Source organism: Gadus chalcogrammus, chromosome 1, assembly GCF_026213295.1.
Source record: "Gadus chalcogrammus isolate NIFS_2021 chromosome 1, NIFS_Gcha_1.0, whole genome shotgun sequence".
In the NCBI taxonomy this organism is placed as follows: Eukaryota; Metazoa; Chordata; class Actinopteri; order Gadiformes; family Gadidae; genus Gadus; species Gadus chalcogrammus.
In genome coordinates this window covers 28,158,514-28,183,513 of record NC_079412.1, presented here as the reverse complement: position 1 = coordinate 28,183,513, position 25,000 = coordinate 28,158,514, and the positions used below count along the sequence as shown (strand labels likewise).

Genomic DNA, 25,000 nt, shown 5'->3' with positions numbered 1-25,000 from the left:
ACTTTCATCAATGGATTACCTACTTTTCTTTTAGGAAATGTCTATGATTGCATAGACTAGCAAACAAGGAAGTCTCAATCGTACTATGTTGTGTGCATTGTATCTCAAAACAATCATGGATGATTTCATTGTGTAATTGTATATGTAGAGAGAATTTATCAACACGCTGTTTGCTGAAATCATGCACTTTGAGAAACGTAAGGTATGTAGTACCCTCGATGGCCGCAAGATGGCTGTCTTCTCATCAGTAACACGGTCGCTCTTTTTTGACGGTCACATTTCTTCATTCAAATTGGTAAATGGCCAGAGATCACGTTAAACCCAGTAAGTTACTTCATCTAAACATAGATCACATTTGAAAAAAAAACATATACCGGTATATATATATTCAGATGAGTTAGCCATAGTCCTACATTGCAAGAAAGGCTTACAGACCAAGCTATACAAAGTCAGTATGTAAATGTATGCTATTTGGCGGTATTGTGATTGGCAGGTTACCCCAACACCCTCAAACAGAGAGAGCCCTGTGGGCTATTAAGGGTGCACTTATACAGGGTGCAGTGAGAAGTAATTTTACCCTCAGGAATGAAAAAGGCCATGCAATTTACATGTCCGTGAAGCTGTTGTTCTGCTTTGCATACGGCTAGGTCTCCAGTCCACTCCATGTTAGCTTAAGGCTTTTCGTGCTGCTGAGATCGCCTCAGTGTCTGTAGACGTAGATATGGTGCGCTTCATCATTTAGTTATCAGTTCTGCGTGTCATGCCTGTGGCTTACTTTGATGCTTGCCTGCAAACATGTGTATGTACAAGTACACACAGACAAACACACCCACACTATTAAATGTATTATATTTGTTTACAATTCCAATGTGTGGTTCCAAAAAACGAGTTAACTGAGCAGAGCCAAACTTTAGTGTAGCGGGCCTCTTGTTCTCGTAGCAGGTGGTACACACTGTTTTTATTCTTTAACTCGAGAAATTTACATTAATATATCAAATAATCACGACAACGTACATATTGTTCAGTAAATACAGTAGGGCTTGTTATTATTTAAAAGCAGTGTCGCTTTTTTGTTCCATGATATATTTTCCATTATAATTTTTTCCATTGAGGTTCTGTGTCGTAACACATGGAGCTTTTCCAGAGACTCTCACTGTTTACCACTGGCCAGGGTATTTTCTGCAGTAATACTTGCGTAGGAAGGGGGCGCTGGCGCTCTCTGCTCAGCCTCTGCACGTCTATTTATACAGTTTTCCCCTTTCGCATATGAGGTGGCCCGCGATACGTCTTGATGACAATCTAGTGGCACCCCTTAATTCAGAGTCCGGGACCCAGTGCCCTGCTGGACACCAGCCTCGCTGCAGCCTCTGCTTTAGTCTCCCTGCCTCTTAAGGGCTGATTCTGGTTCAACGTTCACGCAACGCAACGACCACGCAGACGCTTCGACGCAGTCGTGAACCTGTATGGGTCAACGTCAAATTTACTCAGCCCTCGCTGCTGCGTCGCCTCGACGGAAGGTTAACATTCTTTGGAGGCACAGGTCCGGCCCTTGCGGTGGACGTAAGGAGAGTCCACAAGGACTGCAGGGGTCTGTAACCTTCTTGCGTTGCGTGAACGTGGGACCGTAATCAGCCCTCTTAGTCCAACCCCTCAGTTCTGCTGCCACAGCTTAAACACCCCCCTCCCTGCCGCTCTGTCCCTGCTCCCCATCTCCCTGTCCTGCTGCCAGGGAAGGGAGAGGGATCCACTGCCCTTGGGAAGGCAATCATGGAGAAGCTGGGTCTTTTTTCTCCTCACACAGCGCTGGGTCAGTTCGATTATTTCGCTGCATGTCCTTGAGACGATGGCAGCGATCGGTATCTGCTCCCGTCGTGAGTGGTGAATACTCGAATGGGTGAATGAAAGCGCCGGGGTGAAAGGGTTCAGGGATCTGATTGGTCGACGGTGAATATACGGAAATGCAATGTTTTAACGCAAGATATGTTTCCACGCTCGGCGGCGGCCAGGGGGGGGAGAAGAACATGTATTAAGACAATGTGGGGCTGGTTAAGACAATGGAGGCTCCCGCTGATTGAGTTGTGCCGCTGCTTATCCGTAACGTTAATCAGGGCTCCGCACAGCCGCCACGTGCCTTTGTGTTGTGACAGGAGAGGAGTGTGCAGCTGGGACGGGATTGGGAACAATAGCCGGGCGATATGATCGCCACATAATGCTGTCCTGAAAAAGGGAAGAGTACAGTGGATGTACCGATGAAATAATGACGCATTAGCATATATTAGCATGTTTCCGGTGAGGACCTGTACTGCACTGTAAAGCATTCACATCTCCGTCTAAGAATGGATGAGGAAAATGCAGGCCTCAACGCTATGCTCAGTGATGTACCTGCGCTATAAGGAGCAGATTATTTGCCTGTGTAATGTATACTCTCTAAGAAGAGGACAAATACAGCCTTTCTAGCTCAGTTCAATACATCGGGCATGTGAAGGAACAGCATCCAATAATTACATGAAGACAACCGATTTCAGGCCTTGATCTGAATGTGATTAGAATCTGTCTCCGCGCAGTGAGAAGCCCCGCCCCCCCCGGAAAGCAATCATCTCTTGGCTCATGAGGCTCTGTGATGAATGACCATAATTCCCCCTGCCCCCCCCCCCCCCTCCCTTCATATTACCACAGTCCCAAAACAAGTGCGTCTGGCCAGCCCCGCCCCCTGACCCCTAAGCCCCGCCCCTGGGCGTCTCCCCCAGTTAATCATGCGTCACACTCCGCATTACCCTGCCTCTGACCTCTCCATGCTAAACTCAATTGCCCTATCATCCGCACCTTAATGTCCCTCCCGCTCCTAGTGGTCTTCCCCGAGACACAATCTGATTTTGTGTCCTACTTTACCCCCCCCCCCCCCCCCCGACACTCTACCCCCCCCCCCCCCAGTCACCCACCCCCCCCCCCCCAGACACTCACCCCCCCCAGCCCTCCAGGCATCCTCAAACGACTGCAGGAGAGGGAGAAGAGATGCTCTCGTCTAAATTACAGAAGACAAGGGGCTCCTGGGTGGGGGAGGGGGGGCTCTTTGGTGGAGGAGGGGGGGGGGGGCTCCTGGGTGGGGGAGGGGGGGCTCTTTGGGGGGGAGGGGGGGGGGCTCTTTGGGGGGGAGGGGGGGGCTCTTTGGTGGAGAGGGGGGGGGTACCCCTCTATTGAAGGGGGAGGGAGGCGGGGCGAATACAGGTGAGGGTGTCGGCCCTCACCTGAACGCAGAACGCCGGCGGTATCTGGATCTGTTGTGATGCAGGAAGGAACCGTCTCCATGGTTTCCAATCCGAACCCTCCTAGCCCCCCCCCCCCTCCTAGCCCCCCACCGCTAACTTCTGACCTCCGGAAACGTCCACGACCGTTACCGGCGTTACAAGAGCGAGTTTAGTGATGACTCCGCCGAACTCCCCCCCCCCCCCGACTACTAACCACCCTCACGGAAACCAACATGGCTCCTTAACCGCGGCGATGGCGTGAGCGATGGCGGCAGTGGCGGTGGCGGTGGCGGTGGCGGCGGCGTAATATTCACCGCGCAGGAATATTGCTAACGCAGCTAATGATGTAGCGCGCCCAGAGAAGCCCTCCGTCATCCCACTGTCTCCCACGGCTGAGGGGCCGGGCCCCGGGGCCCCCTGGGGACCCCGTAATGCATTCAGCCCAGTCCTTGGGAGCAAAATGAAAACAAATGTGTTGTAATAAAGGAGGGAAGATGAAGCGATATCGTGATGACGCCGTCCACCCGCGCTATAAATCAAAATGAAAGTGGAGCAGGTCATATGTGGCCGCACCCTACACACACGCACCCTACACACACGCACCCTACACACACGCACACCCTACACACACACACCCTACACACACGCACCCTACACACACGCACCCTACACACACGCACCCTACACACACGCACCCTACACACACGCACCCTACACACCCACACCCTACACACACGCACCCTACACACACGCACCCTACACACACGCACCCTACACACACGCACCCTACACACACGCACCCTACACACCCACACCCTACACACACGCACCCTACACACACGCACCCTACACACACGCACCCTACACACACGCACCCTACACACACGTACCCTACACACACGCACCCTACACACACGCACCCTACACACACACACCCTACACACACACACCCTACACACACACCTTATACACACACCCACCTAACACACACCCACACACACCCTACACACACACGCACCTTACACACCCACACACACCCACCTTACACACACACCCACCCTACACACACACACGCACCCTACACACACCCACACTACACCCCATCGCCACCCCCACCCCCTCCTTGCATACAGATATTGCGGGGAGAGAGGAGATGAAAAGCATGGGGGGGGGGGGGGCAGTATGGAAACCATATGAACACAAGGCTCAATCTCATCTCCTTTTTACCACCAATAAAAAGAAAATAGAAAATGCAAGCGATGGCCAGATATGAAATATGGGGATCAGGTTGGTGAGATGTACATGCGGGCAGTATCGGGTATCTTCCTGCTTATTGTCAGTGAAAGACGTACACTATATTCTGTGCTATATTATTATATTATTATATTACATTTATACTTATCGTCTTTGTGTTTCGATTTATTGTGCCTCCTTCCTGTCTATGGTTCGCTAGGCTGGTTCCGGTCATATTAAGTTTTCTATATTCGTTTTACTTTCAACTATAACATTATACAGCAGCAGATTCAGATTTTCGTCGACCAGGGGTTCTATTATTGGAGTATACTGTAGGTGAGCACCCTGGGACAGCGTTGGAGAATAACAGAGAACCATGTAGTAGTACCGGATGTTCCCTCTAGGGGGTGCTGTGGTCTAGAGCTGAACTGGAACGCTGCGGCTGTCCGTCGACATGGTCCTTATTTAGGTGAGCAATAAATAAATGCATTCTGTTTCCACCGCGATGCGATCGGGACACTTTCACATCCGGTTTGGGAAAATTCTAAATTGAAGTCCGCTCCCAAACCCTGTGACTTTGAAGACCGAATCGAATACTTTCTCTCTCTCTCTGACAAGATGGCAGCTTATTACACACATAAAAAACGGTAAACAGAGGGAGCAATAAATAATTGATATCTAATAACGCGACGGAGAGCGTGCAGGAGTTGTTTTTTCTTTCTTTCTTTATTTTCAGGCCACGAGATGAGAATGGAAGCCCCCCGACTGGTTTATTTGCTACCTTCCCTTCGCTCTCTTTTCATGTCCTTCTCATTTTACGAGCCATGAGTCAACACCGCACACGTAAATGATATTTTGACACAGAGACCCATGAATAATGCATTTGAATTTACTTTTATGCCAGAGTTAGACCCGACTCCCCCCCCCCCCCCCCCCAACTCTCTCCGCCCCCATTCCTCTTACCTCATTCTACCCTCTATGCACAACCCCCCCCCCCCCAACCCCATCCCCCACACACCCACACACCCCTCTCTGCCTCCCCCCTTCCATCTCCATGTCTTTTATTCCTCCCCTCTCTTCGCCCTCCCCACCCTACCGGCGCCACCTTCATCACAATCCTCCTTGTCTCCTCCGAGGAAGACTCCATCCGTCTTCACACCTCTCCCCCCTCTCCCCCTTCTCCTCCTCCTCCTCTGCTTCTTCTTTTATGGTTTCCCCCTTCATCTCCCCCTCCACCTCCCTCCACGTCGCCCCGCCAGGCAGGTGGAGGTGGAGGTGGAGGTGGAGGTGGAGGTGATGGAGGCCGTGGCTGCTGGGGCGGGGGATCTGGATCTCGTCAGGATGAGATGCAGCCCCTCCTCCTCCGCATCCTCCTAGCCCCCCTCCTCCACCTCCTTCTCCCCCCCTCTTCCTCATCCTCCTAGCCCCCCCCCCCCCCCTCCTCCACCTCCTTCTCCCCCCCTCTTCCTCATCCTCCTAGCCCCCCCCCCCCCCCCCTCCTCCACCTCCTTCTCCCCCCCTCCTCCGCATCCTCCTAGCCCCCCCCCCCCCCCCTCCTCCACCTCCTTCTCCCCCCCTCTTCCTCATCCTCCTAGCCCCCCCCCCCCCCCTCCTCCACCTCCTTCTCCCCCCCTCTTCCTCATCCTTTTCCTCTCTCCGTCCTTCTTATCCTCTTCCTCCACCTCCTCCCCTTCTATCCTCCTCCTCTTCCTCCTCTTTTCCCTCCTCTTCTTCCTCCTCTTTCTCCCCCTCTGCCTCTTCCTCCTCTCCCCATCCTCCTCCCCCACCCATCGTCCTCCCCCTCCTCCTCTTCCCCCTCCTTATCCTCCTCCCCCTCTTCCTCTTCCTCCTCCCCCTCCTCCTCTTCCTCCTCCCCCTCTTCATCCTCCTCCCCCTCATCCTCCTCACCCTCATCCTCCTCACCCTCTTCCCCCTCCTCCCCCTCTTCCTCCTCCTTATCCTCCTCCCCCTCTTCCTCCTCCCCCTCTTCCTCCTCCTCCTCCCCCCCTCCTCCACCTCCCCCTCCCCCTCCTCCTTCAGGAGGGCCCTTCATCTCCTGGTTCCCTGCTCCAGCTCTCCTCTCTCTCCGGCTCGTCTCCCAGGATGAGGAGAGGAGGGGGGGAGGGATGAGATCCTTCAAACGGCGTCTGACAGCGTCTGAGGAGCGGGCGGACCACCGGGCGGACCACCGGGCGGACCACCGGGCGGACCCCCGGGCGGACCACCGGGCGGACCAGAGACGCTTATCTGACGAGGGGAGAGGGAGCACCGTGGTCTGAGACGTCCAGGCTGTGCTTCTGTGCAGCCTTGACATTGTGCTTTAAACGCTTTGTTAAAGAGAAAAATATATGAAGGTTTTTGTTTTTGAGTGCTAATTCGACATAAATATTTATTTATAGTTTATACGCACAGACACGTATATTGGTAGATGTTATTTTCTTTACCTAAAAGAATCCTAATTTTGCATGATTCTACCACCGCGGTCATTCATTCTGTGTGAAAAATGTAATGAATTCTTCATAAATAACAAAAATCAATCGTCCATTGAAATATCCTCATCGATCGCGTGAAACAGTCACATCCTCCCAGCCCATGATGTTTTGTATGATCGCGATCAATACGATGCTTTCTGACAATACGATCCTAAGAAAGGGTGATGCTGAATGAAGTGGTGAATACCGTGCTTTATGATCCCAGTCATTACTGCGCCCATAACAGCTGTGATAAATCAACCACATGCAGTTCCTTCTCCTACACGCCATTCCCGTCATCTTCATCAGCGTGCTCTTCCAAGGCCGAATGCAATTCGTGACAACATGTGAATGCTTTGCGTTGTGAGGGTTAATTTGTAGGATTTTCCTGAAGTGTTATCGATACAGCGTCGGAAAGTGCCGATACGATGGCTCCCGGTGTCTTCACATCATGCTCGGCATGATGTGAAGACCTGTGGTTGTGGTTTGCATCGTTAGGGCCCGCTGATCACTACAGATGTACTTATATTATATACTTATATAATCCACGCACAGGAAGTGATGTCAGAAGGGAGGAGAAAAGGTGGGAGTTGTGCGTTTGGAGAAGATAGGTCGACGTATAGGAGCATATAACGTTCAAGCGATTATATCCAACAATCAAAACCAAACCATCAATCAAAAGTATACGTCCAATTAATTCAATTCAATTTGTATAGCCCTTAATCACAGGTACTGGCTCAAAGGGCTCAATCCACATCAGTGAATACTTCACTAAATGGCTTCAACTCAAAGAGACTTTTAATTCTGAGCAGTCAAAGGAGAGGCTTAATAACAATCCTCAGGATGGCCGTCATAAAGCCACATAGCCTTAGGCCCTGTCACCATGGGCCAAAACGATTACGGAAACGCATCGAGCGGTAGAAACGCTGTGATACATATTCAAGGCGCTGGTTCGCCACAAAAAAAAAGCGGACCGCATCAAGCCTGCAAGCGTCCAGCCTGCGTGCTGTATGCAAACATTCAGTCGAGGAGGAGATAGCAGTAGTTCAACCTTTAAGATTGAGCAGAAATACTTTTTAATGTAAAGGTGGTAATTCAATTTACCAAGAGCCTGTGTTTAAAGCTACAAAAATAATACAAATCAAAAATATAAATAATTCAACGCAACCCTAACGTCGCCCTGCTGGTGTCGTTAGGGTTGCGATGAATTATTATTATATTTCTTTTTTTTTTTATTTTTTTTAAGTGTTTATTAGTTAGCATTTCAGGTGTCCACACGAATCCTAACACCAAACCGCACAGGTCCGTTATTAAGTTATCTACTCTGGGACCTGGCTTCAGAAAAGTGCCAAAACTCTGGATCCGTCTAGACGGTCGGCCCAAACGCACAAGACTTGTGGGTTTTAGTGTGTAAACCCTGAGTTCCATTGGTCCTCCCACTACACCTCCCAGTACACTTCTTCTAAACCATTGTTTGCTGGACCCGCATACAAATTGGTCATATTCCTTCCGCCAGTGAAATGCACTGCTGATAACCGGCGTGTTTATGAAACCACTCTGTCATATTCCATCACAGCTCTCGGTCGAGCCGCTCGCTTGTTTTCATTAAAGCTACAGCAGCAGAACTCAGCGTCTCCTCGTGTAATAAGTATTTTACCGGGCTCTGTGAACGCACACACCATGTCAGTGTTGTGTGCTGTCGCCTCCAACTGAACCTGGTTCAATTGTGCTCGGTCAAACACAACTAGAGAAAAATGATGCCTTGATCACACAAATCAGAGGCAGCTTTCACCCAGTTAGGAGCCAAGAGCCAAACCTACGAAATGTTCAAAATCTACAGTTGCTGTCCAATCAACCCGACACCAGTCATCCATCCATCGTTTCAATATGGATCTTCAAAGCCCCCCTTCTATTATGTGATGTCTATAGTATACCATCATTTTTTGAGGTGTTTTGCCGTTGTTACAACCCAATCCAATGGATTTGATTCTTGATTTTAGCGTGCACATTTTTTTAATCCGACACGCACGCACGCACGCACGCGCCCCCACCCCCTCTGGTGATCCCGTTGATCCACCTCAGTTCCAGGGAAGTGTGGACAGATAATCCTCCATCCTTTCTCTTTCTTTGGGGGCCGTCTCCTCTCTCTGCCTGCTGCTCTGAGTGGCTCTTCATTCATAATTCACCGCTCTCCCATTACGTTTGATGAAGCCACTGACCTGAATATACAAAGTGGATCGGCCCGCGGCCAGGACACGCCGTTGACACCGCGTACGCCCGTGTGTTTGTGTGTTCGCCACGCGGGGAACGTCAATAGAAACCGCGTGGGCGGCCTCTGCTGTTAATTACACTTCAGGTGTAATTAACGAGCAGGGGGGGGGGGCGTCTCGCTCGGTGATGACCACGGGTAGAACTGGGGTCGTTTGGGGTTTCGAACGCACAACCTTTTGGCTGAGAGGAAAAAAACCTGACTCTCACCATTCCGATTGGAGATTAATGTCTGAGGTCTGACGTCAGTCTAGCGCTGGATGATGGGGGCGTTTCCCTGTCTTTCACCTCGGATTTGTTACGACCAATCCCATTGGTGGAGGCGGGGATCTGTCACAAGTGATTGGCCGACTCAAACACGGCCAGCGATGTAAACTGTCAAAAGAAAGAGCCTGTAAATGTTTCAAATCAAGTAGACCGGCCGCTGTAGAAGAACACTCAATAAAACCTCCTTCTGAAGGCCTCATCCACTCGTGAAAATTAGTTTTCTGTGGTGGTGTCGCTCTGGGGCGAAACAGGAAGCCAGGCCTGACTACGCCCCTGCGCCTCTTCTGGTTTCCTGCCCAGGTTCTGTGCCCCCCCCCCCCCCCCCCCAGTACAGAAACTCTGTTCAACGACAAGCAGGTGAAAGAGATACATTTAGCCCTCTAGCCCCATAGACCCCCATTCAATCGGCACTCAGGCGATCACCCCCAGTGGAATTATAATGGAACTGCAACCAAGTTTGATAAAATGGGGCTCAATAGAGAGTGCCAAGGTTCTCTGTAGACGCGGTCTGTAGATAGAGAGAGAGAGATCCTTTATTGATCGCACGGGAAAAAAAAAAAAAAAAAAATGCGACCACGAAGGGACTCGAACCCTCAATCTTCTGATTCGAAGTCAGACGCCTTATCCATTAGGCCACGCGGTCATACCCACGGTTGTTCCATCTCATCAAGTAATTCTTACTCACTTCAATCTAGATCTTGGGTGTATAGGAGGACATACGCTTGGTTGCTGAAAAAACATTTTATTTTTATTTTTTTTCGATTTACTGGAGGATCTTTTTTATTCTGAATTTATTTTTATTTATTTTTTATTTACTTATTCAAAATTACAAATGGAACAATTTCGCAGTTATTACCGTAAGATTATGAACTTCACAGGGAGAGGCGTTATTAACAGGATCCACTGGGTCTGTAGGTAGGCCTGGACGCACAGTGTATGTAAACAATGGATCTGAAAGTCAAATGCAGAACCTTATTCCTCCCAGCCTTCCTCCCTGCTGTGACCCAGAAGCACATTTTCCCAAAGGTATTTCAAAAAAATGCAAACACACAAATCAAACCCGCAATGTTATTCAAAGTGTGTGTGTGTGTGTGTGTGTGTGTGTGTGTGTGTGTGTGTGTGTGTGTGTGTGTGTGTGTGTGTGTGTGTGTGTGTGTGTGTGTGTGTGTGTGTGTGTGTGTGTGTGTGTGTGTGTGTGTTGGCACTTTTTCTCACCTACATGCTTGTGTGCGTATGTTTGTGTGTGTCTGTTGCCAGTTGTTCTCAACTACATGCTTGTTTGTGTGTGTGTGTGTGTGTGTGTGTCTGTTGCCAGTTTTTCTCAACTACATGTTTGTGTGTGTGTGTGTGTGTGTGTGTGTGTGTGTGTGTGTGTGTGTGTGTGTGTGTGTGTGTGTGTGTGTGTGTGTGTGTGTGTGTGTGTGTGTGTGTGTGTGTGTGTGTGTGTGTGTGTGTGTTTGCATGTGTATTCTGAGGTGGGTCTTTCTAACAATGGAAAGTGCAGCACACAGCTAACAATGTGTTTCCTTTTGGCCATACATTTTCCTGAGCTGAACCGCCTTTCAATAAGCACGGCTTTGTTCTATAATTGGGTTCTGGGGAACAATAGAAATCGCTTACCATAACAAGTAATCAGAACATCAGTACATCACACTTTTTTCAATACCCAGAATGCATTGCCTTGTAATGAAAACATAAGATGCTAGGGCCAGGCTATTTTAAATGCTAATAGTTTTACGTTAGGTAACCATTGCAATAGGGGCAGTTCTAGCCCACTTTTAATGGGGGGGGCCACACTCTGGCCACTTGTTTTGTTGGAGGGGCACATTGAATCCGGGATTCAAAATATTTAGTTTAGTACTCCCCGTTACAGCATTTATTGCAGTAGCATAGTATTAAGTGTTTACTTCAGTTACAGCAATATTATACATTTGAAATGTTTCACTGGTTAAAGCAATTCTCAATACTACAACATTTTGGGTTTCCTTCACTGACATCAAACCACTCAGTATCATACATCCCCAACAGCAACAAAGTCAGTATGATGTATTATAAATCTCAAGTTCCACCTTGTGCGTCACTGCCGCACCATCGCAAGCTATCCCCCAGTCCGGACGGAGGTGAAAATAAAAAAGAAACGTTTGGAGGGGGAGCCACTGGGGGGCACAAGATCAGTTTTACAGGGGCACTGGCCCCCCTGCCCCCCCCTAGAACCGCCCCTGCGTTGCAATAATGTCACCGTGGCTTTTTATCTATTTCTGAACCTACAGCCAGTCGGATCACTCCCTCTTTGGTCACATGTTAAACACGGCATAATTATGTCGGCTGTTTAATCTCAACTCAGCACATCATCATACTAAATATCCACCTTATGATTTAAGGCTGGGGGCTAGAGCCAGGTTTCCTGATGCACCGTTAGCTTAGTAACCCTGTTAGCTAGCCTCCTTAGCTGGACGCCTCTCTCTCGCTGCGGCATGAGTGCCTCTTTGACAAGCTCCTCCCTAGCGTCTCCCCCGGCAACCGTCGTTCACATCGAGCCTCGGTCAGATAAGCAACAAGTCTTGCAGCAGCAATTGGAAAACCGTCCTCTGAATTCATGTCTGCCCGAGTCCAAAATCAACTGATTGACTGATTCTCGCTGACCTTTGTAGACTCTCAATCAATCGTCCGGGGGTAACCTTCCTTTGGTGAGAATATGTTGCAGGTCTTTGAGTCCTGGCCAAAAGGTTGTGGGTTCAAACCCTCTTATGTCTGCAGTCTTACCTGATCTGCAATCAGAGAGTGGAGGAAGGGAGCAGCCCTGAAACACAGCGCGTGTGCGTGCGTGTGTCCGGTACGTGGATGTATATTAAGAACTGGTGCCGCAGAACGTCCTCCTGCCTCCGTCGTCGAACCTCCCTGAGTCATACCTGGCTCCGTGAGTCATCGCTCTGCTACAGGCGCCATCTTGCACAACACCTACAGACTTACCCAAACGCAGAAACTTTCCGTTGCGTTACAGCTTTAGCGGGGGCGTTCCGGCGGCCCCCGGATGTGGGTCAGTGTCGGTGTCTCTCGCTTCTCAAGGCCCCAAGTAGGCTGAAGAACGAGTGAGGGACGCTGTCCCCGTTGCTGGTAAACCCCCCTAACCTTTAGACCCTCCGGCGTCGGAGCTAGGGGTTCTGGGTCAAACGTTGCCGCTCAAAATCGGCGCGATTTCCATCGTGAGAAAGAAAGTCGGATCAATGGGCCTTGACACGTTCTTCACGTATGGATAATGAAACGGATCTGATCTTTCAATCCACCTAGTCGGCAAATTCATAGCGGCCAACCATTTCTGCTTCGTCGTAAATGGTTAAGAGTTATCCTCTTGCAGAACGTCCTGAGACATCCAGACGCTAAAGGTATAGTCATCGTGTAGCGTAACTCTGAGTACTGCTGTTTGGAATGAGTCACGTAGGGGTGAACGGCACGCAGCATGCAGGACCCAGGAGAACTTTCCTACTGTTGTACTCTGTAAGAACTACTTAAGGCTGCCGACTATACATTCAGCGAGGGGCATTATATAAGTGCAAGCGCGCCCATAGGCGACGCATTGGAAGCCATTTTGCAGAAGCAGAGAAAAACAAACACTTGCACATTCAAAGACACTCCACTCAGGCATATTCAAGTAAACTTCATCTGAAGTTACTGTCTTTTCTTTTTTTTTAATGGATGCATCTGTGCCATTATGGGGAAATAATTGTGGCCACTTTTCCTCCTTCGCGCAATTAGTCCCTCTTCTGTGGAGTCGCTCGCTGGACAATGGACGGTCGGCGCCTGGACCTTTGTCACTTAAATCATTTCTCTCTTTTTTTTTCCACGTCGGAAAAAAGACCCGAGTTTTCAACAGTTGAATGTCAACAACTTCTCCACCACAACCGCGTCCTTCAAAGCTTTTTTCCTTTATGCCGCACGCCGGATTTATTATATTATTTTTTCAAATGATTTTTCTCTACCTCTTCCTCTTCTCCTTCCTCCTGTAGGCTCACCGCCGCCGCGACCCAGACTGCGACCGCATGAACGTGGAACTAAGAGTATCTTCATCATGTGTGTCTGGGTGAAGCGGTGTGTATGTTATCACGGCGATGATAAAAGAGAAGCAATAAAAACAAATTAATGAACCGCATTTATAGAGCTCTTTTCCAAAAGAGCAATCTCTATAGCTCATTAAAAATGTAAGTACCCGAATTGCGTATAAAATCACTAATAATCTCGATGGAACCTTGAGGAAACCTTCGTTGAAAGAAATATCACGTTTTAGGATATCGTCTTGCAATCGAGATATGTGGGATTTATGGGCAAAATATTGTCTCAACCACTTAGTAGTACTAAGTAGAGTATGTAGAGTTAAAGTAAAGTAAAATGTGCTCATCTTTCATACAGATTAAATCCATGCCTGCCGTACAATTATCAGTCTGCAAATCTAGCATACACCAGAGAAAATAATCAAGAATTTTCTTCCAAAATGGATCTAGAGTTTGACAAGAGCTCTTGAGATCTGTGTTGTCTTTCCCCAAAGACACGTTACTGCAAGACAGAAATAACACGTAGAAAGGGTTAGAATCACAATAGTGTGGATCGATGAGACTGGTTTCTGCAAGTGATTTAAATATCAGTTAGACTCTAAAGCTGATATAATTTCATTATATTAGACTTTATGAAACCTTGTACAGAGAGAGGTAACCCTGTAGGAGAACACAATCATAAGAGAAAGTGACAAACCCACAGTAGGCAGGAAAGACACATTAGGCTGCAGAATAAATGGAATGGATCCATACAAAATGCATGAGGCGTGCTTTAGTTTACGTATGCATGGGTGAAACTATGCTCACCATCATAACTAAAATGACTTACACTGTTGTCTGCTGTGCTTGAAAACCATAGAAATATGGTTGGTTTTATTTAACGCAAGTGGTCGAATTAATATATCATACGACATGACAAAAAGTAATTGAATTGGCTCTTCATTAATGAACTTCCCTTCAATGGTCAATCAATATTTTCTTTTATTTATTGGCCCCTGGCTTCAGATTGAATTGCTTTTGGATCAAAAAATGTTTTGTGGGAAGTCGATGTTATCATTTTAATGTTCAACATTTTCTGTGTCACTCGTACACAGTCAGCCTTTACAGAGTGTGTAAGCCCCGCCCCCCTGCCGTTTGATTGGTCCCCTCCCCCAGCGGCCAATAGACCTGATTCGCTGTGGCATGTATTGTTTTGGAAATAAATCAGTTGAGATCCTTCCGCATCACGCTCCCATGACATCATTTGTTTCCCCTCTTAACTCAATTATTGTCACTTAGTTCATCTACGAGGCAATAATGACCTGTAGCTGCCATGCCATGGGCCCTTCTCTCTCTCTCTCTCGCTCGCTCTCTCACTCTCTGTCTCTATCCCTCCCCATTTCCCTGTGTGTTTGTGTGTGTCGCCGTCTCTGTTTCTCTCTGTTTCTCTGCTTATCTTACTCCCCCTCTCTCTCTTTCTCTCTCTCTCTCTCCCTCAACCTGTCTCTCTCTCTGTCCCTCACCCTCTCATTTGCTATCTCTCTTTCTCTCTTGTCCCCTCTCTTCTCTTCTCTCTCTCTCTCATTTTTTCTGCCTTTTCTCTTTTATTTTCTCTCTCTCTCCCTCTATCTTGGTCCCCCTCTGTCTCTCTCTCTCTCTCTCTCTCTCTCTCTCTCTCTCTCTCTCTCTCTCTCTCTCTCTCTCTCTCTCTCTCTCTCTCTCTCTCTCTCTCTCTCTCTCTCTCTCTCTCTCTGCTGTGCGATTAAAGGGATTGGGAGCGTTTAGGTTCCTGATCCGGTGTGCTTGTCAGCGTCCAATAAGAACATGCATATTATCCTCCTGGTGTGACACCCTATCCCACCCCCTCGCTGCCTTCACAATAAATAAAACATTGGGTGCCACCGGGCCACAGTGGAAGGCGCAGAGTCCAAAAAGATCATCTGTAAACAACACCCAACAAATTGAGTCATTGTACGAGAAGAAGAACACCTGTTATTTGTTATTATTCGTTATTTTTCTCATACAGATAAATCACAACAAAGGTTTCCCGAACTGTCATCCAGGAGTAATGAGCTTCCTGAATGTCTGCTGATCCCGAGGTGCGGCAGGAGGGCCGGGTGGGGTGTCTGACCTCCGTCAGGGGGGCTCTAACCACACCTTCTTTCGGGGTCCTGGGTGGAGCACCCCTGTGCGTTCGGATGGCCGTCAGGGTGGAGTCAGGGGTAGAGAGGGTCTGGCGGCATCGCCCCTAAAGGAGGAGGCCTGATGGAGACAGCGATCAAACAGGGTGGAGCAGCTACGTCACCTCTGGCCTTCGGCCCGTCCTCATCAACATTCACCCGGCGACAGCTGAATCGCTCGCCGCTATTTAAGAAGCTGAAAGTCAACCTGATGAATAATTGAGCATTAATCATGTTAAGAACAGCCTTTTTCTTTTCTTTTTTTTTCCCCCAACGCAAGTATTAGAAAAGGTCTTTGTTGTGTCAATTACTTGATTAAGTATCATCTAGTTTACCGTCATCTGGTGGAAACTGATCTGGGTGGGGGGGGGGTAATTTCTTCTTTTAAACGGATTCACATTACAGAGCGCCGGAGCAAGCGGCCATTTTCAATTACTTGTCAGCCCCGTTTGACTGACAGTCCGGGCTCAATTTGATCAGGCTTTCTCTTTAATTGCCTGCACTTCATTAGTTATAACGATTCATAGGGAATGTAATCGTTGAGGATTCAGCAACAGCTCCGTGTTGGCTCGGGAACGGCGGGACTGGCCAGCGCTACTCATTAGAATACATTCAATTACTGTAGCGGCGTTTCATACTACACCACCAGCCCGGGACTTCATTAGTCCTCAGCCCTGGGGAGCAGAGGGGGGCATTATTCTTTCCTTTGTCAAAACTTCTTGTCACACTTACTTTAGTTAGAACTGAATTAAGTGGAAAGAAAATGGTGTTGATGCTCCAATCAAAACTGTACGTTTTTCCCACCTTGTTGGGGGGGGGGGGGGGGGCGATGTTCATTAAAGTTGAGGCTTCAGAGAATGAAGAATAGCGAGGTGGAGAGAGGTCGAGTTAGAGAGATGGTGAGTGTGCTTGGTGGGGGGGGTCCCTCATCATAGACCTGGGAAGAATAAGTCCCGCCTCCAAAAATCTGGTTCCCTCGGTCAAACGTCTATGGGAAATAACATGGGGTTTTTGTGACGCAGCTTTTACTTCTTCGCCACCTCCAGAGTTTGATATGTTCGATCATTTAAAAAATATATATATATATATATATTTTCCATAGACATTTGACCGAGGGAACTGGGAGGTCAAATACCCTCAACCCTTTTAATACCCTAAACAACTTGTAACGAGATAGAACCAGGGTCAAAATGTTACCATACCAATCCTACCAATGTACTACTTGGTTCTTAACGCTGAATTTGTGCCATTTCAGGAGGGGAGCTTGCACATTTTAATACCTTATTTTAAAACCTTTTTTATTTTTATGAACAGGATCTCGGAGCCTGTTGCAGAGTCTCTTGCTTTGTGACACGTCTGAACATATTCAGCCTTGCTCCTGTCGGCTTCAGGTCGCCCTTTCCTTTGGTAACGCGTCAGTCTCACTATCAAAGCCCTCCCTACGGCCGCGCTATGATACAATATCGCACGGCGCGGCCATTTTCTGCCATGTCATTTCACACCGGGCGCATTTGTTAGTGTTTTGATTTAGAAAACCTCCCGAATGAATCCAAACCGAAGGCGTAGCCACGTCGGAGACGGTGAGAACCAAACCTGGTTTTATATGAGTCTCCGAGAGACATTTGTCCACCATTGTGCGTCTGGAAGAAAAGGACCAAAAGTATCTAAACATCAGTCTGTGTCCTCGTAGTCATGGTGGAGGCCTGGGTGTGCTCCCAGCAGACGGACAAACCAATCTAAATTATAATCTGGTTATCCAATAGGAAGAGTGACAGGGTCATTTGCATGATAGCACGCACACGCACTCTGACACACACACGCACGCGCACACACAGACACAAAGACACACACACAGACACACACTGACACATGCGCACTCAGACACAGACACACAAAGACACACACACACAAAGACACACACACACACACAAAGACACACACACACACACAAAGACACACATACACTCAGACACACACACACGCAATCAGACACACACACACACACTCACACACACACACACATGCACCCAGACACACAAACACACACACACACACACAGACACACACCCACGCACGCTTTTGTGAAGACGCCATCGCTGAGATGTCTGCCTTCAGTTCACTTTCACTCGGACGGCGAGACGCTGTAATCAGCCCGCTGACGAGAGCGCGGCTGAAAAAAGGAATAAAAATGACCAAAATAAAAATGAGTCACGACGTTTTAGCCGAGCGAGTCCTTGCGCGCCCTTTGCTTTATCATCAATCTCACAGCTTGGAGTGTTAGCGCTTTGAGCGTCGTATTGTTCTGGCTGGGTAGAAGCAGCTTGTGTGTCGGGTGTGAGCAGCGATCGACTGTGTTTCACAGGGTTAGCTGTCTGCTCTGTCGCTGGAGGAGGAGGGACACGGGGCCCAATAGATGACACCGTCTACCGGTGTTCTACTGATTTGTTCAAAAATGGAGAACAATTTGTGCACTGGTTTTAATTGGTCCAACATCATTTCCAGAAATGAACTATTCAGAACATTTTATTTTTCAGATTTTTACTTCAGCATTCTCGTTTGGAACACACACACACACACACACACACACACACACACACACACACACACACACACACACACACACACACACACACACACACACACACACACACACACACACACACACACACACACACACAGAAACAGGATTGTGGCGCCTCGTTCCTGGAGTGCATTAAAGGGATGTTTGCCTTTGGGGTCACGAATACATTTGTGTAGAGGTAGCGAAGAAATGGTTCACCTTTCATGTCACCGTTTCTGCGTTCCTCCGACTTCCCCGTTATACAGAGATGCAGTATCCCCTCCGCCATCTGCAGGCTGCGCCATACCTTTCTATAGCTGAATGGTGGACGGCAGGAAGCTGCTTCTAATCCCAGAATCCCTCACATTGAATCATGCAAATTTGGTGTACTTTGAAGCGAATCCAGCTCCTACCATATGCAGAGCGAAAACAACAATCTATTATGCATGCATTGCACCAAGCTTATGGTAATGTTATTTTCTGATGCTTTTCCCATAAAGTCCCATTTTATGAGAACGTGTGAACATATCTAAAGTTGTACTCTGGGTGCCGTTTGTTAACGCTGAATCTAGCTCTTGGCGAGTCACGAAGCAAAGTATGTTAAGCTGAATGTTTTCGTTTAGGGGGTTTGGTAATAAAGCCAAAAGGAGGAATGATTTCCCCTGCGAAGATTGTATTGTTTTCTGGATTATTGTCGTCCGGAAGCTACTCTATTTGTAGAGGAAAACGGGTTTGATAACTTCCTGTGTTTGTTTGAACCAACCTCCAGAAAGGTTTGGTGGGTGATGAGGATGTGATAACAATAGAAACATGTTTTTCTGCACATTCTGAAAAAAGGATTGAAAGTATTCCATACAATTTACGATGTTGCTTGTTTCAGTACCAACTTGAGTTATTCTTTTTTGTTGCAATATTCAGTAGATCTATTACCAAATGTGTCTCACACATTTGAGAACTTTACATTTTCTTACAAACAAATTTGTGAAGTCCTGCAGTCTGCATCTAAAAAGGTTGCATTTCAGTTCGATAATTCAACACACGACACGAAACCTTTAGGGCCAACTTAAACTGGATCAACCTCTGAGGTTAAAGTAAAATATGCATTGAGGGTGCAATACAGCACAATTTGTCAAAATCAAGATTTGAGGTCATGATGACAAACAACAAGTCAAGTTGGGCAGAAAGTTCAAAGGAGGGGGCTTTTTTTCTGCCAAAGTAACATTTATGTAACATCATTATTGCTCTCACAGAAGAATAGGATATGAGTTCCAGTGCAAAAGAGAATTGACCGAGTGTCGCTTCTTGTGCAGAGTTCTCTTAAACGGAAACCTCGACTGTTCTCGACCACAGCATACCACAGCCCAACAAGGCTTATCTGCCCTATTTCATTATGTCTCTGTCTCTGTGTCTGTGTCTCTTTTCTCTCACTCACTCTGTCACACTCTCTCTCTCGCACTCTCTCTCTCACACTCTCTCTCTCTCTCTCTCTCTCTCTGTCTCTCTTTCTTTATCAATCTCACTCTCACTCTGACTCAGTCTCTCTCTCTCTCTGTCTCTCTCTCTCTGTCTCTCTCTCTCTGTCTCTCTTTCTTTATCAATCTCACTCTCACTCTGACTCTGACTCTGACTCAGTCTCTCTCTCACTCTGACTCAGTCTCTCTCTCACTCTGACTCTCTCTCTCTCTCTCTCTCTCTCTCTCTCTCTCTGTCTCTCTGTCTCTCTGTCTCTCTTTCTATCACTCTCACTCTCACTCTGACTCTCTCTCTCTCTCTCTCGCTCTGCCTCTCTCTCTCAGGAGGCCCGTGGATGAAGAGCAGGTTGGGGATATTTCCAACTGTGTAATGAATAATTATGATCCCCGACATGCCAGGAATCATTTGGGTGGAGGAGGGAGCCGGGTGGGGTTGGGTGGAGGAGGGAGCCGGGGCGGGGTTGGGGATGATCGGGGCAAAGTGTAATTGGAGAGGCGCCCGTTGTTTCCCCAAGTGGGTCCCCGGCTTTGCGACTCCACGCAGGCTCTTAATGAAGGGACGGACATCGTTTGATTACACCGTCTTGTAATACCATTTCCTGCGTCCTCGCATGCGTCCCCCCCCGTCACCCCTCACCCTATGAGGAGTGTCCGTTACAAACAGCGGGCTGCTCTCTGACCGGATGGATCCAATCTGTAATGAAGGACCGGGCTGGCTGGTGTGAAGGTAAACATTGCTTAGACTCACTCCCCGTCGTGGTTTAACCTACTTTCCTCGCTCCGTTTTTTTTTCTTTGGGGGCATAAAGATGGCCTCGATCAGAGCGGTTGTTTTCGTTTCATCAGAGGAAGCGCCTCGTCAAACGCAGCGTCAGCTGATTCAGAACAATCCGCTCGGGCGTGGGCGGCGCTCGGAAAGACTGGCATGGGGCTGGACTCAGCCTCACTCTCACACGCACGTGCACACACACGCGCACACACATGCACACGTATATGCACACGCACGCATACATGCACGCACACGCACACTTGCACACACTTGCACACATGCACGCATGCACGCGCACACGGAGGCACTTACAGAAACACGCACACACACCACAAGCGCATACACATTACACACGCACACACACGCACACACGTTGTAATGTAATGTAATGTAAGATAATGTTCATCAACATGTTTTTAGTCGATTTCCTTTCGTGGATTGTTTTCCCTGATTCGTTGTGTGCGTTTACAGGCACACAATGGGGAGGAGGGCGGTTTTAATATTACTGTTTCGTGGTGGTTTGTTCACATATTCATTAAGACACATGCTGTATAATTATAAATGGGATTAAAGTTGTTTCGAGCTCGGTTGATTTAACCTTGTGAAAGAGAGCGAGGGGAAAAGGTCTCAAAGTGCATGATGGAAAATAGTCCAAAGTGTACTCACAAACTCATAAATAGATACATGGAGCACATGCATATATACATTAGCGCAAGATGGGCATTCATGTACATGAGAGGGGCAAACCCACACACACACTAGATAACCACACACACACAAACGCGCAGACACACAAATGCACACAATCACACACGTGCACAAACCCACACACATGCACGTGTGCACAAATTCACACACACATACAGACACACAGCCATGCATATACACACAAACACACAGCCACACAAAGACACACAAACACACACAGCGACACAAATACATACATAGATACATGCACACACACACATACACATGCATGCATAAATACATACACACACACACACACACACACACATACACACACACACATACACACACACATACATACATACATACATACATACATACATACATACATACATACATACATACATACATACATACATACATACATACATACACGCATGCACACATGCACACATGCACACATACATACATACATACATGCACCCCCCATGCACACACTATCAGCCGCTCACAGACACTCTGAGCCCTATAGCTCAGATCCATGCAGTGGGCACCTCGTACCTCCAGTGGACTGGAGGAAGATAACCTGCTACTGCTGGGGAGAGGCCCAGCAACGGGGCTGATGGGGGCGCACACACATTCACAGAGACACACGCACACACATTCACAGAGACACACGCACACACATTCACAGAGACACACGCACACACATTCACAGAGACACACGCACACACATTCACAGAGACACACACACACACACTTAACATGTTTACTGAAAATCGCATGCACTCTCTCTCTGTCTCTGTCTCTGTCTCTCTCTCTCTCTCTCTCTCTCCATGTACTGTATCTCTCTCTTTCTCTCTCTCTGTCTCTCCATGTACTGTATCTCTCTCTTTCTTTCTCTCTGTCTCTCCATGTACTGTATCTCTCTCTTTCTCTCTCTCTGTCTCTCTCTCTGTCTCTCTCTCTCTCTCTCTCTCTCTCTCTCTCTCTCTCTCTCTCTCTCTCTCTCTCTCTCTCTCTCTCTCTCTCTCTCTTCCCCCCCCCCCCTCTCCCCAGTGGCGTGGTGGGGGTCTGGGGAGGCTCCTCCTAGTATTCCAGGCCGGTGGTTCATTGATTTTCCACACTGTTAGCTCACATTAGGCCTCCTTTCCTCAGAGGAAGATTGCAGGGATGAAGCAGAAGAGAAAAAAGCGAGAGAGGAGTGAACTCCTCGTGATCGATCGGCACCACCGAGTTTAGCTTACAAGCTACCGGGGACTTGTGTGTTTGTGTGCTGTGTGTTGTTTTTTCGCATTGTGTGTGCGCATCAGTTTGTGAGCTCTGTGCATGTATGTTTGTTCTGCATACAGTGCATGTGTGTATGTGTGTGCTATGGTGTGTTGTATTGTGCATGTGTGAGCACCAGTGTTTTGTATACTCAACAATGTGTGTGCCTTTGTGTTTGTGAGAAGTGTGTGTGCTCTATTCCCACTGACTGCATGTATATTGTGTGTGTGTGTCTGTAATTATGGACGTGATGTGTGTGTGTGTGTGTGTGTGTGTGTGCCCTAGTCTGAGTGAGGTGCATGTCTATTGTGTGTTTGTGTGTGTGTGTGTGTGTGTGTGTGTGTGTCTGTCACCATGCACATCTGTGTGTCTGTGCACCCCAGTCCGACTGAGTGCATGTGGATTTGTATAATTGGTGTTCAGCAGTAGCTAGCTCGTCGTAGCTAGCTCGTCGTAGCTAGCTCGTCGTAGCTAGCTCGTCGTAGCTAGCTCGTCGTAGCGCCGCGTGGACCCGTTGGGTTGTGTTCCCGTCTCTCTCGACACTCAGCGGGGCGTTCATTCATACTTATTTACTCACCTCAGTTCATCAGGCCAGCGTCCGCGTGTGTGGCGCGCTGCCGCTTAGCCCCGCACGCCAACCGAAGCCGGGGGATTGGTTGGTGCGAGGAAATCCCCCCCCCCCCCCCCCCGACAATAAGATCAGGTGGTGCCCAGGGCACAAAGCGTTGGTCGCTACGCGATGCGTTGCGAAGAAGAAGGAAACCGAGAAAAAAACATGTGAAGAAATTGAAAGATTATGTTTTTGTGTGTAAACAATTGAATGAGAAACAAGTCTGACAGCGTGGTGAACACGACTTTATTAAAATATTCCAACAGCGTTAATTGTAGCCAAACATCGCATCAAAGCGATCCTTAATTTAGAACGCCACTACGCGGGGAAGAGAGCATCAAGTGATGAGTAATCGTACGAAAACAGTCTCCGCAGAGCCATCGCCAGCCAGTCACTTAGCTAGTTTCCCTTCAATGAATTACACCCCTTCCTCTCCTCCACACTCACACTCACAAACACACACACACACACTCTCACACACACGGCTCACATGATCTTAGTGGCGTTTTTCATTAGAGTCCCGGGCTCTCTTTGATGCCGGCGGCCGGCAGTGTGGAGGGGAAGCCGGTCTCGGTGGTCCTTTAAGGTGGCACTGATGCATCTGAGCTCCTCTTGCTTGATGGATGTGGATCGGGGTGGCGTTCGAGACACACAATGGTTCCCACGGATCGCCCAACGGTCCCCTCCGGTCGTCTCCGCACCACGATACGGCGGCGGGCTGGCGAGGTGGGGCTCCTCTGTGATTGTGAATTATTATTCATGTGTTTAAAAGTGAACGGAGGAGAGGGATGCTACGGAGAGGAAAGAAAAGAACTTAAAGGGGTAGTTCGGAATTTTGGACATAGGGCCTGATGCCCAAGTTAGCCTTGGTGTTCTTTATCATTGGAGACAGTGCAGAGTTTTTTGTGCTAGGCTAGCGCACGGCAACGGGCAATACTAGCCTGCTAATAAAACATGTCTGTGTTGATAGGATAATGTTAGAAATAAAACTAACCTTGCATCGCATGATCATTGCATTTTGAGGGACTACTTTCTCAGCAGCAGCGGAATTATACTTTGCCCTGGTTAGTTGTGTAACCGAATCACTACAGCAGAAAGTAAACGGAGAAGTGTGGGACAGAAGCGGAAACGAACGACTAGGCAACACGGTGGTTCAGTTTGCATTTAGCAATTGTACAAACAAACGCTAAAGATGGGCACCACAAAGTTTCAAACAATTTCCAGTGCGAGATCCAGAAAGGACTCAACTGTGGCTTGTTGCTGCTGGCTTGGACATCAACACACCGGCGGAAACTGTTCCCAAATTAAAAATTTGTAGCGATCATTTCAGACCGGACGACTTCGAGAAACCCCGCAATCTAAAGAGCAAGACATCACTGAAAACAAATGCGGTGCCATCCGTCTTTTCAGATGCACCAACAGCTACTGATGAACAGGTAATAACTTTTGGTAGGCTACTCTAGCTAATAAAGCTTGCCCCTTTCATAATAAAGCATAAAGCAGACGCATCGCTAAGTCCTCCAAACGTGGCCATATCTTGTTTATTGAATAGGCTAATACAATTCCTTCGTGCACTGTACTCTGCGTCTGTAGCAATGACAGCGGCAGGTAAAAAAACTATTATAGAGCCAGTAACCTAGGTATCAGTCCGCCACTGCCGTAGCCTACTACGGTTGCGTTATAGTTGATTTGCCTCGGGTGTACTGTGGAGTGGGTAAGACTGCTTTATTAGCAGGCTAGTATTGCCCGTTGCCGTGCGCTAGCCTAGCACGAGCAAACTCTGGAAGTACTGAATGAAATGTGTTGAAAACTGCCTCCAATGATAAAGAACACCAAGGCTAACTTGGGAATCAGGCCCTATGTCCATAAATTCGGAAATATCCCTTTAAGTTATCTGTTGCTATTCCTCTTAACCATTTAAAAAAATTAGCCAAACACCTTAGAT

At 48.1% G+C, this 25,000-nt stretch overlaps 1 protein-coding gene and 1 non-coding gene across 2 annotated transcripts in view; one reads left to right on the top strand and one right to left on the bottom strand.

The window, feature by feature from the left end:
• Positions 1 to 3,510: 3,510 nt before the first annotated feature.
• LOC130388630 (TOX high mobility group box family member 2-like) overlaps positions 3,511 to 25,000 on the top strand; it is a 27,596-nt gene continuing 6,106 nt past the window's right edge. Inside the window, exons 1-4 of the mRNA XM_056598088.1 lie at positions 3,511 to 3,548; positions 5,738 to 5,813; positions 6,581 to 6,751; positions 13,489 to 13,539. Of these exons, the coding sequence (XP_056454063.1) occupies positions 3,511 to 3,548; positions 5,738 to 5,813; positions 6,581 to 6,751; positions 13,489 to 13,539 (336 nt within the window). The remainder of the gene's footprint in view (positions 3,549 to 5,737; positions 5,814 to 6,580; positions 6,752 to 13,488; positions 13,540 to 25,000) is intronic.
• trnar-ucg (transfer RNA arginine (anticodon UCG)) lies at positions 10,055 to 10,127 on the bottom strand. Its single transcript has one exon. It is a non-coding gene; the product is annotated as a tRNA-Arg (tRNA).